This window comes from Cavia porcellus, unplaced genomic scaffold (genome assembly GCF_034190915.1).
Source record: "Cavia porcellus strain 051 isolate PalLab524CR breed Dunkin Hartley unplaced genomic scaffold, mCavPor4.1 scaffold_2, whole genome shotgun sequence".
NCBI classification, from domain to species: domain Eukaryota; kingdom Metazoa; phylum Chordata; class Mammalia; order Rodentia; family Caviidae; genus Cavia; species Cavia porcellus.
The window spans coordinates 7,725,335-7,741,418 of record NW_026947485.1 but is presented as its reverse complement, the minus strand read 5'-3'; the positions used below and the strand labels follow the sequence as shown (position 1 = coordinate 7,741,418).

The following is a 16,084-nucleotide window of genomic DNA, read 5'->3' as shown; positions in this document are numbered from 1 at the left end:
TAGAAACACTGTGATATAAATAAATCCACTCTACTGTGCGTGTAATCTTTTAGTGTTAGTTTTCTTCTCAAGTTCTGATTATGTAAAGGTTACTATTTCATTAATTCTCTTTATACCTTTAACCCAACTATTCTCCTTTCAAGTTTTATACTCTTGGTGCCAGATGAGTAACAAAACAAAATAAATTTAAACATCTGATCCTTCATACTAAAGATTTCGATTTTCCTCTTTAGTCTCTTATTCCTCGAAACCTTCTTGAGAGATACTTTATCTGTACTTCAGGAAATACTTCTAGCTCTGTGTACTTCAGTTTACAATGTTTGCTCTATCTGAGGAAAAAAGCTGAACTGGCGTTTTGGAGAAATTCTAGATTAAATTATAAAAGTAACTGAACCAGGTATTTAAGGTAAGTATGAGAAAGAATTTCTTGCAGGCTGAGACTGTGTCACTGCGTAGGCTGTGAGAGAGGTGCACAGACTCAGCTGTGTTGCATGGTCATCAGCGGGGCGGGGACCGGCTGGACAGCTCGGCTCCATTCGTCCTTCACCGTCCCTGTTTGAAGCCACGCAGAATGATAGCCGAGTGCTTCCCGACACATTGTAGTGTACTTTGCTGGCCACAGTGCCTACTGCCTGTTGCGTAGAAGTTCTACCCTTGTAAGCTTACTTGCTGTGCCATGTAACATGCGCACTAATTTTGTTAGGATTTCAGGGTGGTGGAAACGGCGTGTAGCTAGAGCGCTGTGCAGATGTGTGAATGCACCCCAAAGCTGGGAGAACTGTGTGCAGCTGTGTCGTATAGGTTTGTACGCTCACCTGTCGTGAACGTGACAGACGAGTCACAGATTCCTGTGGGTTTCTCCGCAGAGTCACTTGCCCTGGCTCCACAGCTCTCACCCAGGACTGGAAAAGATCAGCGCTATCGTGTGGGAAGGCAACGACTGCAAGAAGGCCGACATGTCCGTGCTTGAGATCAGTGGGATGATAATGAACAGAGTGAGTTTCAGAGTTTGTGTTTAGTGGAAAGTGTACAATCGGTGGCCACCAGCCCAGCACAGGACTGCAGCGTCACCTCTGTGCCCTGCGCACGGCCGCCTCTGGCTGTGTCTGTGATCTGAATAGCAGTTTGTACTGAGTCGAGTAATCTTTCCACATCTTCCCTCCTCTGACCAAAAGTAGATAACGCAGTTAAATTTCTCCTCTTTTATGTTATTTTTTGTCTTACTTTCAGTGGATAGAATTGAGAAGCTGCTAGATATAAATAGGGGTTTTGACTTTTTTAGTCCCAGAAATTGAACACGGGACCTTGTACTTGCCAAGCGGGTGCCGGGCCACTAGCTATACCCCGGCCCTCCACAGGTGTTAAAAAAGACAGACTTTTCTTTATCACACTTCATGCTTTATTTGTTTATTAATACTCAAAACTTAACAAAAACATTTGCTTTTGTACTGGATTGTTTGCTTAAACATACAGAAGGAATGCAGAGGATGTTAAAAATCTTGAGTAGTATGAAGAAGTATAGTATAAACACTGGGTTTTATTTTAAGTAGATGCTATTAAATTATTTCCTTTGTCAGATAATTGCTGTTTAACATATTTGCTGATTTCTTTGGCATGGTCTGACTTAATATTCTAACTTACCTTGGCACGCTGTTATGCTAGAATTCTTGTCTGTACTTTTCATAGACCAGAAATTAAAGTAAGTGGACCTTGAAATTAATGTGTGCCCTTTACATATCTCAGTCTGACAGTTAAAACCAGTGAACTCGAGTCTCTGGAACCGGACCTAGCGGTGCTCTGCACCTAACAGTCTGTGAACTAGAAGGTGATGTAGGGGTACGAGCCGTGCACAAGAACAGTCAGCTAGGAGCCTTTCGTCACTACCAGTGTCAGTGGGTGTGAGGGATCCTTCTGATGATTTCGCAGTGTTCGTAAATACTCTTGACTTGTAAAATAATGATATGCATAGAATTCTTTTTCAGAATCTGAGTAAGATTGAGGTAGAAAATTGTTTTGCATCTACTTAAATTAACATCCAGTAGTGAATTATTGTAAAAAAGAAATAAATGTGTAATAGTTTGTCAGATTTCACTGTAGATTAAAATGCATTCTAACAAAATGATTTCCTATTGCTATAACCAAGATAAGACCCAATAGGATTAATTTTGACTTCGGTAAAACGGTGTGTCCCTTTCTTTTCTTTCCTCAATCCCTCCAGGTGAACAGCCATATTCCAGGAATAGGGTACCAGATCTTCGGAAATGCGATCTCTCTAATCCTGGGCTTAACACCATTTGTTTTCCGGCTCTCTCAAGCCACAGACTTGGAACAGCTCACAGCACACTCAGCTTCAGAACTTTATGTGATCGCATTTGGTTCCAATGAAGATGTCATGGTTCTCTCTATGGTTCTAATAAGCTTTGTGGTTCGTGTGTCTCTTGTATGGATTTTCTTTTTTTTGCTCTGTGTAGCAGAAAGAACTTATAAACAGGTGGGTATAATGTAAACTTCTAAATGGAGAAAATTTTATCCTTTTCATAATGTATAAAGTATTCCTGAAGTATTTTAGCACTTTGTTAAATCATTTTAACCTAATTATTTTATTTTGCTTTCATAGTACTTAACCAAATAAAATCATAACAATCCATTTTTTACTGATTTTTGTTTTTCTGTGGTAATCTACTTGAAAATTAATCCCCATCTTAATCTTTTTTAGCGATTGCTTTTTGCAAAACTCTTTGGACATTTAACATCTGCGAGGAGGGCTCGAAAGTCTGAGGTTCCTCATTTCCGGTTGAAGAAAGTACAGAATATCAAAATGTGGCTATCTCTCCGTTCCTATCTTAAGGTAGAATGGTAGTGATACAAGTATCCCTGCAATGCGGCTCCCTCGGATAGCTCGGTTTCTTTGCTAATTGTGTGTGGGATGTGTAGTCACCAGTTTGTCATGTGAAAGCAGGGTGTAAGATTTTGTTTCTAATTAGAATCCTTACTGCAAACCAGCAGAGGGAGCCTGAGACTTAGAAAAGAATCTGAAACGTTCTGTAACTAAGGAGTCTCCTCGCTGACGTGACCTGTTACTGTTTTTAAATTTTAGCTTGCCTGACACTCCTAAGTCATTCTTTCCATGCTGTTCTTCCTTAATCTTCTTAACAGTTCTCCTGTCTATGGCAGGAAGATGCGGAAGCTCCATTGGAGGAAGAGAAACATCTGAATTAGTTTCAGCAGCACTTTTGTTTTCTGGGATTTTGGGTTTTGGGGTTAAATAGCAGTGAATCTTATATAACAGTGAACTTTATTGTATTCAGTCATGCAAACTGAAGGTTAATTTGTTTAAAATACTATATGTGCTATTAAAATTAGACCCAAGACCAAATTCCTTCTGACATACTTAGATCTTTAATTTCTTCTTCGTAACAAAAGAAATTTTTAAAAAGGAGTTTTCACTGTTAACCCTTAAGTTTAACATTCACCGGCCTGTTTATTTTCTGGACTTGTAAACCCAGCTGTGCTAGTCTTCATTGGGAAATGCCACCAGTGGCACAGCTTGCTTTTCCTCACGCGGGACATTTCTGCTGTGTGAGGGAGGAACTGATCTTTGTTGCTTGGGTTAGTGAGAATGCATTCAGGATTTCTCCTGCTTACCAACCCTAAGTTGGTATTGAGTTCTTTGATGATTTTATTCAGCAAGCATTCGTGGAGTGCTAGCTGCATGCCATTACTGTGGAGCAGGCTGGGGATTAGGAAGCTTGGGGGCCACGTGGGCAGGGAGACCAGGACTTCCTCTCCATGGTCAGCTTCTCTGGGGTCCAGCCTCCCCTTCACCAGCAGTTCCTGCCCTTCCTGCTTCCAGATTGTATGGAATCTGTTTGTATTTGTTTCTGTTGTCCAGCCCTAGTGGAAATTTGCCGTCTCCTTGTGCTCTGGACTCCTGCAGCCTCCTAACTGGCCCTCCAGCCTTCGCATGTCCTCTCCCCAGGGTTTTCTTCAGATTGCCGCACAGATCTCAAAGTGTACATTAGCCATATGAATCTCAAACCTTCAAGAGTTTCCACTGCCCTTAGACTAAAGGACAGAATCTTAATGTTCTGCGGGCCCCAGGCCCTACTTCATCCAGCTGTCTCTTTGGCTCACTTGGAAACACTTCCCTCTGTGACCTTCTAGGGAGCTTCAGTTCTGTACGTGCACTGTGATCCTCCTGCTTTATCCCTTGCACATGCTCTTCCTGCCGCCCTGCCCCTGCCCCTGCCCCTGCCCGGGCTTGTGTGCCTACCTTTTCCTGCAGGAGGTCTTCCAGGCCCACTTCCTGACCCCTCGTCTCCGGTAGGTTTCCCTGACAGTGAAAGCACCCTCGCTCTTTTTCTCCCTGCCACTCACACCTGCACCGTGCCTGGGATTATCAGTTTGGTGTCCAGCTCCCCTCCTGGTACCTGTGAAGGTAGCAATCTTGTCTGTTGTGTTTGTTCCATTTTTGCACCTGGCAAAGTTAAGTTTTGAGCAGGTGCTCAGGAAACTTGTTGAGTAAATGATTATATCATTAGAAAGATACTCGAATGTCGTGTTACAGATTCCACAATACAGACTTTTACTGTGTTTCAAATTGTCAGGAAATATTAGCACTTTAAAAACTCATTGGATAAGTTAGGTATGTTTTTAGTGTAGTGAGTCAAGGCCTGCAATGATGGGTCAGCACCTTGGGCATTGGCTGCTCACTAATCAGTGTATGTAAAAATGTTTTCCATTTTTCCCCAGCGTCGCGGGCCACAGAGATCCGTTGATGTAATCGTTTCATCTGCCTTCCTGTTGACTATCTCAGTTGTATTTATCTGCTGTGCTCAGGTGAGTTACATGTTACATACTGAAATTAAACTAGCTATATTAAGTTTTAGAAGGCTTTTTAATGATGCAATGATATACCTATACCTAGTTGGACTAGCAAGTTTTGAAAGTTTTGCCCTTATTTTTCAGTAGAATAAGGCAGCACATTGTACTCTCCTCCGTGTCATGAGCATTTGCTCAAGTGAGTGAATGAACATATTTTGTAATTAGTTTTTGTCTAGAGTCCACCTGATTGTCTTTATAGCCCAAAACAAATGCAAGCCAGTAGAACTTTGAAATTACTCCACCAGTGTCTGGTTAATTCATGCTTAGTACTAATTTTTAAAATTTCCTATCCCTGAATCTCTGATTTGACCTGCACATGGTCTGAAAAAGAATTCTCAGTGGTTAGGACTCCTCAGGAAATGCAGGTGTACCTCGGGGCGCTCTGCTTCCATAGTGTGAGCCATTGCCTGAAAATGCGGTTTCAAAGCACTGAACGGCGTTAGCGAGGAGGAGCCCCGCAGGTGCTGTGGATGTGGCCGCGCCTATGCCTACGTGCTGTGTGCGCACCTGAGTTTAGAGGGCAGTAGGAGACGCGAGAAGCAGGCAGCAGTGTGGAAGGCCCGGGGTGGAAGGGTGCTTCCCGGTCAGGGACTTAGCATCTGGGATTTCATGTCTGCCCGAGGTAAGGGCCCAGGCCCTGACCTGCAGGCCGCCTACATGCATGCCGTCTGGGCCTACGCCTCCTCAGAAGCGTAGGAAGGAGACCATGTGGCCAGGACCCAGAAAGACAGGAGGACGCTCTGGCTTCTCCTGGACTCTGGATGGTGAGGAGGGGGAAGTGTCCCTGCCTACTGCAGGCCTGCCCTGCGTACAGACCAAGGCTGCAGGTTGGCATCATGCGTGTTTTCTGGTCTTTACCGTGTCAAGAAATTAATACAAAAAAGTCCTAGGCCCATAGACATCATACAGCAGTGAAACCTGAGGATAAGACTTCCCTGGACCTCAAGGCTTTCCACAGCCACCGCAGGTTTAAACCCTGAAGAAACAGTTCAAAGTGAGTCATTGGGTCAATAAATAAGCAGGTTTAGGTCTCCTAAACTGATCAGATAGAAACTAAGATTGTTTAAAACGATTAAAGACGTAGATAATGCCATGAGAAAAGAACACAAAGAGAGTCTGAGGAAGTCCCAAGCTGTTTTAAAGAAGTTAAAAGTGCAGTCGGCCTTCAACACAGTGAACAGCTGCTTGGAAGGCCAGGGCAGGAGCTCCAGGTCAAGGCTCAGCTCAGCCCGGGCGACAGAGCCCCTGTCTCAAAACACAACTACAAAGTAAGTGATTTTACAGAGAGTATTAAAAATAAGGCAATATTTTTATAAGATCAAGATCAACAAAAACAGATATACCATCAAACTTTTCCGATAAAAAGGAAAAAGACAAAAAAAAAAAAAAAAATCAATTTTGTATCTGTAATCCAGAGATTAGTAAACTGCTGTCTATAAAGAAAGGAAAGATAGACTTCTCCCACATCTAATGTTCCCTTTTCTTCTTTCTGTTCTTCTTTTTAAAAAAAGTACAGAATTATTCTTTGTTCCAGGGCCAAAAAAACAGGCCTAAAGCTAGATGTAGCCAGTGAGCCATCACTTTCTGACCTCTTCTTTGTACAAAAGCTGAATACGTCATTTTTAGGGAAAAACAAAATACAAGGTTCTCATGAATCTAACAAAAGATGTTTAGGACCCTACCGAGAAATATAGTAAACTTTATTAAAAGTTAACGTAAGAAGATATCCCATGTTAGTGGATGAAGAGACTTAAATTCAAAACTTTCTAAAATTTGTCTTGAAACACAAAGATCAAAGAATAATCCAGATAGTTTTAAGAACCCAGAAATACGAAAAACTTTTAAGACTAACTTAAAGTTATGGGCAAATCATGATTTGGCACAGGCTTTCTGTGACCAATGGGACAAAACGGAATTCTGTTTTATCCCTCACATGATGAGGGATAAAGTGGCATATAAATCAGAACAAGAAGACTTCGCAGCTTTACACGGTAGAGAAATGAGATAAGGTTGGAGTGAAATAAAGTGACTTCACATCCTACATAAAATCCATTTCATGTGGCTTAAACACCTCAGTGTGAAAAACAAATTTTAACTTGAACATACATAAAAATTAAAATTTTAGTAACCACCAGAGATAACCATAAATAACAAACTAGAATTTGGAGAGTTTAGTAAACAGTATGTTTTAACTAGAACTATTATGCAGAATATATAAGTAATTTAAAAATAAATTGACTTAATGATAAGAGAATACAGACTATGAAAAGGGACCTCTCAGACAAGGGACTCAGTGACTAAATGTGAGACACACGTGTCCTCCGGGTGTGAGGGGAAGCAGTGAGAGCGCGTCACACCAGCAGGCCGGCAAATCCTGGGCAGTTAGGGGGTGATGCCTGCAGACAGAGAGAGGCCGAGCCCTGCTGGGAGCGTGCGTGGGTGCGACTGTGTCAGAGGGAATCCGTAGTGTCTGGGGAAGCGGAAGGCGGGACATGCTGGTTTTCCTCCTGGATGTTAACTCCCTGCGAAGGCCGCCCAGGAGTGTGCGCACACCCGTGCTCATTGCTGCATTCATGTAAGGAGGGAAGTAGCCACGCAAGTACTCGTCGGGGGAGCAGCTCAGTAAGTCGTGCTGTGTCCCGTAGGGTTATAGTGACAGCATGCCTCATGCCGGGTGACATCTCTTAGCAGCTAGAATAAACACGTTTAGGCTACAGTTAGGAGTGTGGGTAAATTTTGCAAACAAGGTTTGGTGGCCTGAAAAGGCTGCCACATGATATGGTGTGATGACCTAGAATTTAACGCACATGTATAGCCGCTTACGGGTGTAAGTGTGTTTAGAAATGAGGTGGGAAAGGCAAACCCAGGGTTCGCTGCTGCCTCGGAGTGGGGCCAGAGCATGTGGCTCAGAGGCCAAGGCCCCTCAGAAAAGGTGAAAATGGTTTAACTGAACCTGTGACATTTTGTTGTTTAAAAATCTGTCTGAAACAAATACTGCCGAACACTAAGATTTAACAAAACTGGGCGCAGGGCAGTGGATTATATTATTCTATACACTTCTGTTGTTGCAATATTTCATAATGAATGTGGGGTATTTTCAAAATGCGACGTTACACTTATGCACAGTCTACGCAAAGCGCATTTCTTCTTGTGCGGTGTGGTTGTTTGAATCACATGGCTGCTTCACATTGCCTTGTTCCTCCATCTATTTTCAGCTGCTTCATGTGCATGAGATCTTCTTTGATTGCCACTACAACTGGGAGCTGATCATCTGGTGCATCTCCCTGACACTGTTTCTCCTAAGATTTGTCACCCTGGGATCAGAAACAAGTAAGAAGTACAGCAATACCTCAATATTACTCACGGAGCAGGTGAGTTTATCAGGCTGTAAGTCAGTCTCTAAGCCTGCATGTTAAGTTAAAATACTTTCATGTTTTCAGGATCATATTTAGTCGAGGTCATTCGTGCTGTAAAATTTGGTAGAACATCAGCCTTTCTTAGCATTGTGTGTGGAACTGATGATTTGCCTGGGTCTCACCGAATGAAGGGGAACTGTCTTGGGTCACTTATAACGTAGTTAATGCATAGGCAACAAAACTAGCTTTAAAACTGCTAGTGTTCTACTTTTTGAGGGCCAGGTGGCGAGCGACCCGGCCTCGAATTAGACACACCTGTGCAGAACAAGCTTGCTTTTCCAGGTCGCAGGGCCGTAGTTGAAGAACTGTGAATCGTTGTGCAGTAGAAAAGGCAAAGCATAATGATTTTGCCATTTCATTTTATTTTGTGTGAATTAGGTAAATACTTTTCTCATTGTGTTACAAGAATTCTATAAAGAAAATTACTGCCAATGAACTTGTTTAGATATTTTAGTAATAGTTCGATTTTAAAGAATCAAATAGCCTGGTCAGGGGAGCTGAATTAAAGGGCAAGGGGAGTGTGGCCCGCACAGCACCAGGGCCCCTGGGAGCCCCTGGGAGCCCCTGGGAGCCCTGCAGCCTGCTGTGCTCTTCGCTGATCGCACCTCTGGCTCGTGTACGGTGCAGTCTGGCGGACGCGTTAGCCTACTTGCCATGGCTGAGTGGCCCGTGGCGGTGGGGCTGAGGCTGCAGGTTCGGAGGGTCAGAAGGAGGGTGAGTGGCGCACGCGGCTGCCCCAGGCACCACCTCCACAGGCTGGGGCTCAACGTTCCCAGACTGACGGTCCGTCACAGGGTGGATAATTACACGTTTTCTTTAGTTGTAAAGAAATGACATATCAATGTTGTTGATTCTAATTATTTTTAAAGTAGATTTGCCTATGGGACTTAGAGTTGATTACATTTGAAAAGTATGTAATAGTTTTTCTTACTACAAAATTAGTTTATTATGGGAGATTTGCAAGGTATAGTAGAGGATAAAAAAGAGTATTCAATCACGTTTAGTGTTTACTTTTTTTAAAATAAAAGATAAACCTCTACTTGAAAATGGAGAAGAAACCTAACAAAAAGGAAGAACTGACACTAGTGAACAACGTTTTAAAGCTGGCTACTAAGCTACTGAAGGTAAGAATAAACTGAAAACAGGTTCTGTAGCGTGTAGAATGTATTATTCTGGCGTTACACCTTCGTGTCTACGGGTCCTATTTGTATCTGGTTTTCTTGATTATACCAGTTGTCTCTAGATTATATGTGAGTATATTTATGAAGTTTTAATTTGATCTCTCATTACTCAGTAATCCAAGTAATTTTTTTGGGAATTGTATGTTGGGACTTTTACTAATGCTTAGAGTACTATAGAGGTGACATCTGTTGGAGATTTATGCCTCCTAGACCACTAGGAAATACATTGTAAGGTTTGTTGCTAAATTGGGAAATTGTGTGTTTCTCAGATCATCTTTCTGCTTGGCCTGAGCTGACAAGTAATAATACATAGTCATCATAGTAAATAGGCATTATCAATAAATGTTTAATTTACAAATCATTTTTGGTAATCGAAATACACGCGTATTTTAGCTCTTGTTAACTCTCCGGGGAAATCTGCAGCTTTCAGAGACTGGTATGAAACAGCTGTGTCTCGGCAGCGTGCTTAGTTCCCGTCAGCTGAGAAGCACTAATGGGGCGCTGGCTGCGTGCCTGACCTCTTAGCCGTGGACAGGGTTCGGAGGAGGCAGTGGGAGGCGGAGGAGGGCGCGCTCGGAGCGGAGAGAAAGGCAAACATAGCTGAACTGCGGAGCGCAGCCCCTGCCCGAGGCCGAGCCCTCGGGTGGAAGATGCTTTTTCCTCTCTCCCAGCCCCGCGGCCCGCCTTTCAGGCATCTTCTGACTCGTCCTCTTGCGGGCTGTAGCACCCTGCGTGGCGCCTGGGTCTGTCACGGGCACCTTTAATGCCCAGAACTTCTTGGGGTTCTCCAGGTTCTGCTGTTCCCTCTGCCGCCCACACGGATGACGGCCTTGTGTGCCCTGGTGTCTCCCAAGGGCGGACTTGCTTACGGTCTTCCCCCCCTGCCTCGGGCAGCTGCAGTGCTCAGCAGCTGGGGCTCATGAAGTGTGCCCCGCGGTGTGTCTGCCCACCCGCCTGCACCCCGAGTTTTGGGAGCCTCTTCCTGTGGCCTCGCTGGCCTCTGATCTCCACGGCCAGGCTTTTCTGTTTGAATTGTGCGCACGCTTACCAACCTGTAAGGCATTCAGCTTAAAATCAGAAAGGGACTGGATTTTAACTCCGCAGAGCCTAGCGCAGGACTTGACAGGAATAGAACATTCAATTTCTGAATCAGTCTGTGTATCTGAAAATGAGTTAATCAAGAGTGGTATGTGAGGGGCTGGGGATTTAGCTCAGCGGCATAAGCGCCTGCCTTGCAAGCAGGCAGTCATGAGTTCGATCCCTGGTACCGATAAAAATAAATAAATAAATAAATAATATTTTAAAAAGTAGTATGTGTTGGTGTTGTCAAAAAAGGGCAGCCTTCTAACTCTCCACCAAGAGGTAATGTTCTCTTTTAGTCTGTATTCCAGCGCTTCTGTAAACATTTCTAATGTTCTGGCTACTAACCCAAAACTTTACAAGTCATTCGTTTGAGTTACAAAATGGAGCTACAATTTAATTGTACACTTACCTCAATGGAAGTCACTTTCTCCTAAAAACATAAAGTATTAAAATTTTAGTATGTCCTTCCTAAAAGCATACGTAATTCATAACTTCCTTAGAACAGTGTAGTGTCTTCTTACATCCTCACTGTATATTGCTCTAAATTAGTGATGGATAACTTCTACTGAATGCGAGCTAATGGTTGTTTTTGCCTTTTTCTTCTTTTTGGCATTTTTCTCTGCTGCTAGGAATTGGACAGCCCCTTTAGGTTATATGGGCTGACGATGAATCCGCTGCTGTATAACATCACCCAGGTCGTCATCCTGTCAGCTGTTTCTGGTGTCATCAGTGACTTGCTTGGATTTAATTTAAAGGTAGTAAGTTATGTGGTAATTAATCGAAGTGGTTCGTTTGTTGTTCATCTCTTAGTACTCTTGGATTTTTGTGACACTTACTTTACTGTATCTTTCTTTCAGAATCTCATGTGCACAGTGATGAAGTCAGTTTGATAAGATTGCATATAATTAGTAAAGATGGTTTGGGCTTAATTTCAAAGGGTGTTATATTCATGGCTTCAAATACTGATAGAACGCTGAATTTAGAACAGAACTAATTTTTTAAAAATTTTATTTAAGGAGAAAAAAACAAAAAGGGTACAAGTTATACAGAATTTCAGAAAAAATAAACAGTAGGAAATCACTAGTTAATTACATATTGTCATCTTAGAAATAGTTGTTCAAGTTACAAAATTAAAGCATATAGAGGGGACTTTCAAACAGTGAGACTGCAAACAGTTTTGTTCAATGATCCAACAAAACTCAGTAATATGGTTTATCTATCTTATAAACTTAAATATATATGCAGTTATATCCTTTAGAGCACTTTCTTTTCCTTTCTTTTGTACAATGACAATTATACATTTTGGGTTTTATTACTCCCACAGTTCTTACTACTTTTTTTCTTTGAAGAAAGTAAAACCAAATGTGACATACCAGGACAGAGTCAGTCAAATCAAAAGGATGGACATAATATATAATATAAAAAACAGAATACAAGGTGATCAACAATGGTTATCATACTGCCTCTTGCTATCTTAAAAAGAATTTCCTATATCATCAGTTATAATAAAATTGAACAAAACAGTAAAGAATAAGACCAATAAAACCAAAACATTGGAGATATTAGAGGACTTCAAAAGAAGACGATAGTCAACCAGAATGGGCGTCATAATGAATCCTATTGTCTTCATAGTTGTTGCCTAGACTTTCGAACTCGGTACTATCAAGCATAACAGAATAGAGGAAAATCAGTCAAAACAAGATGTTGAGAGCAATACAGGGTTTCATATCAAGTTAATAAGAAAGTAAAGTGGGTTACTATAATATATCCTGCTTTTTAAATTTATTTTTCCCTTAATTAAAAGGATAAAAATGAAAAAGTAGATAATAAAAAGGAGATTGAGATAAAAAAGAGGGCATAACAACAAAACAGTGCAGGTCAGAACATAGCCATTTAAGCAAAATAGTGTTTCACCACAGGATAATCTCGACATAAAAGTAGTTACCATAGTGTCTCTTCCCTTAAAATTTTTGGGTATAACTTCGTAGAACAGAACTAATTATACAGCATATACGACTGTCACCTAGGATATGTGGAAGTATTTTTTTTTTTCATATAACTATTATCTATCTATTTTTTTTTTTGGTACTGGGGATGGAACTCGAGACCTGGTGCTTACTGGGCAGGCGCTGTGCCACTGAGTTGTGTCCCTGTTCCGCTCTCCTATAATTTTGATAAGAAAAGGAAGATGCCTATTTCTGTTGTTGGCGAAAGCTGTCCTGCTTACCCAGCACCGTGTGCACCCTCTGGTTTATGCACAACCACCTGTTGGAAGGTGCAGAATGACCATACTGGACAAGTATGGCTATGTATATATATTGCCATTTCCCTGTAAAAAAAGCAAGGGAAATCTGACCTTTTTATTTGTGCCTAAGATGATTTCTCCTTGAAAAAAGGAGTAAGGTTAAATATAAAAACCTGTACTTGCTTGTCCATGAAATTCAGATAACAGTGAATGGTGTGATAACAGTGAATGGTGTGACTTACGTTGCCGTATTGAAACCGCCGCTAGTGATAATTCCTGCTGTTATTTTCTCTCTAGCTGTGGAAGATTAAATCGTAATCATCCAGAGAAGAGAAGAGGTCGCCTCTTCTCCGGAATCCAAGTCCCGCCCTGGGCTGCAGGAGTCTCCACTGGGAATCGAAGTGTTTACATCAGACTGTCGTGTGCAATCCTTCTATTTATTTTTCTTGTTCATGTTTTTACATTTATTTTAGTGTTTAAATTTTATTTTTAAGCATTGATGTTCTTAGTTGCGGAAAGGGTGGTAAAGCTGATCTCCAGATACCTGAGACCCTGGTGGTGGCTCCTCAGAGGACACCGCAGACACAAGCCATCCGTGGCACCGCTCCTCCCTGGCCTAGCCTTGCCTTATCCGGGAGGATGCTGTGCCCTGTGCCCAGCACACATGGGCTCCCTGTTCCTTGGTAAACTGAGATGCAGCCAGGGTTTCTCCGGACACTTCGGAGCCGTGCCGGGGTCTAACTGACTAAGCTGCAGCGAAGCCTCCTTCAGTATTATACGTACGGCATCACACAGCAGGTCAACAAGTGCTCTTTGATGATAAAACCCTTAATGGAGCAATAATTGTAAATGGTTACCATACTGTAAGATATTTTGATAAAAATTAATTAGTAATAATTGTATTTATTTGAAACACTGGGCTGTTTGCACAGCTCCAACTGTGCATGCTCAAAATGTGCACTTTTAAACATTGTTACTTTTACTGTCTCCTCTGTGGGTATGTTACATTGTCCTGGGGCATGATACGGTATCCTTTCAGTGAGGTCTGAACTCAGCTCACAAGTGAAGTGCCTATTGATATTACTGAACACATTATGTTTACTCAAATAGAATAATTTTCTCCCGTGGTACCCTAAGGTGTGTGCTGTTCATACCACGTTTAAATGAACAACTTAAGAATAAGCTTAAGAACCAGTAAAATGTTCCTCAGCTAGTTAGAAAATTATACCCAAGTTTTCAGAGAAGACAGCCTCAGCTTGCGAATTCTGCCCTCTAACCTGCATCTGGTGCATCCTCCCCCACTGTCTAAGGGCTACTTTAGATGCAGTTCACTGCTCTCCCTTCAGTAGTTTGCAAGCGCCCAGAGACCTTACTGTGTGGGCGCGTTAGGTGTGCAGGACGAGTGTGATAGTGTCTTACTTCGGCCTTGATTTAAGTCGTTACCTTTGTACAATCAGGAGTGTTTTAGGGATTACATGAAACATAAAATGACTGTGTTTTTTTTTCAACTGAGCATCTGGTTTCTAAAACAAAGAATTTATTTGAAACAATCTAGACTTTTCCTGGTGCAACGTGTATCACTGACTATCCTCATGTTTTTACCGTGTTTTCTGGAATTTGTAAATACTGATCTGGTTGGTGCCGCTCTAACCTTCAGATCAGGAGAGTGAGGGGAAGGGGCGCGGCGCTGCCCTGCCCGGCACCCCGCCCCCGGCCTCCGGCCAGCCTCGCTGCATCTCCAGTGCATTCTCCTCCTGCCGGACAACTGGAAGCGTCCTGTCCATTGGCCTCTGTTCCGACGTGTCCAACGATGACCAAAGTGCATTCTGAGGGTTTTCAAGGGACGAGTTCCTCGAGCTTTAAGAACATTCTTAGTTTCTTGTGAAAAATTAGGCTTCGTCTGATGTGTTTCTTCTTCCTCTATTGTGTAACATTGAGGTTTTTAGGAATTATATTTTATAAACTTTTTCAAAATAAGGTACATACCTATACAGAACTTAAGATTTTGCACAGAATATAACAAATATATTTTGAGAAAAAAAAAAGTACGGCATGAGTTCTGTTAGGAATAAAATATGGAAGTATTGTATCTCATAAAAAGTTATTTCAGAATAGAAATATTTTTGAGAAAAGTAGCTGAGTATGCTGATTTAGGGAAATGCTTGTTTAGGTCAAAGTTCAGCTTAACTTAGAGTTGGCAGTTGAAAGTTATTAATAATATGTTGAATTATGTGACTAACGTGAGCAACAGTAGAATACTAAAAGTTGTTATTTCAAGCAATTTCCGAACGTTGACAGAACTGTTTCAAAGTAGAACATTGACGTTGCTGCCTTTAAGAACCCCATGAATGTAAAGGCGTGTGGCATATCACATAGTACGCAAGGGCAGATGCGGGATCGTGCCACGTGTGTGTGCTGACTGTGCTTTGCCACGTGTGCTGCATGTGGGAGTTTGGACAGTAAGTTTGAAATAAAACATTCTATGACTGACTTTTTTAAAAGTCATTACATTTCTGTGGTAATTTTGTGTTTCAGTAGCATAAACTTGAGTTATAACTGTTAGATTTGGGAGTAGAGGAAATAACTTTTTTAAAACTTTCCCAACACTTGAGACTTTATTATGAATCTTAGAACATGAAAGAAAAACAGTTCCTGTAGAGAGAGTTCTAAAGTGACAGAGGACGTAAAGCTTACTACAGTAAAGGATCCATTACCAGTGACAATGGCGAGTTTGAAGTAGGAGGAGATATACTGGGCACGTATTTTGAGGGGAACTAATGGCACTGTGCCTTTTACCGTGGTAAATTCTTAAAATTTAAACATTCACTGTTTTTGATCACTGCGGGTACCTAGGCTTTCCATCCCAAATGCTTTACATTACTGGGGTTGGTTGGTTTGTGTTGGATATGGCGTGAACTCTTAAGACTCAGGGGAGAAGGGTAATGGAGCATTTAAACAAAGAGCCTTGCTGTGTGAACTCGGCGTGCCCACAGCAGATGGTTGTGCTCCCTCCTGTGTGGGTTACCAGCTGGTACAGTCTGATCAGTGGGCTTCAGTCAACCAGGGGCTGTTCGGGTGCACTTGGGAACTCACTGAGAAGGCCTGAGGACCACAGTTCAAGCCCAGCCTTAGGAACTTGCCTCAAAAAAATCCTTTAAAAGAGATCGGGAATGTACCTGGGCCAGGGTGGGGGCGCGGATGCTGACGACAACAGCCGCCCTCCTGCAGGTTTAGAACTGGCTCCTCGTGACTCCCTTCAGACTGGAGAAGAACGC

At 42.2% G+C, this 16,084-nt stretch overlaps 1 protein-coding gene across 8 annotated transcripts in view; it reads left to right on the top strand.

Moving 5' to 3' along the window:
• The window catches only part of Phtf2 (putative homeodomain transcription factor 2), a 95,936-nt gene extending 80,622 nt beyond the window's left edge, over positions 1-15,314 (top strand). For 6 of the 8 annotated variants that reach the window (XM_063237574.1, XM_063237573.1, XM_063237576.1 and 3 more), the window contains 8 exons: positions 867-995; positions 2,219-2,491; positions 2,717-2,848; positions 4,753-4,839; positions 8,100-8,255; positions 9,329-9,424; positions 11,194-11,319; positions 13,107-15,314. In XM_063237574.1, the coding sequence (XP_063093644.1) occupies positions 867-995; positions 2,219-2,491; positions 2,717-2,848; positions 4,753-4,839; positions 8,100-8,255; positions 9,329-9,424; positions 11,194-11,319; positions 13,107-13,127 (1,020 nt within the window). In that variant the 3' untranslated portion in view covers positions 13,128-15,314. Of the gene's footprint in view, positions 1-866; positions 996-2,218; positions 2,492-2,716; positions 2,869-4,752; positions 4,840-8,099; positions 8,256-9,328; positions 9,425-11,193; positions 11,320-13,106 lie in introns of those variants that run through there. The other 2 variants (XM_063237579.1, XR_010043643.1) reach the window with 2 other exon arrangements.
• The last annotated feature ends 770 nt before the right edge of the window (positions 15,315-16,084 follow it).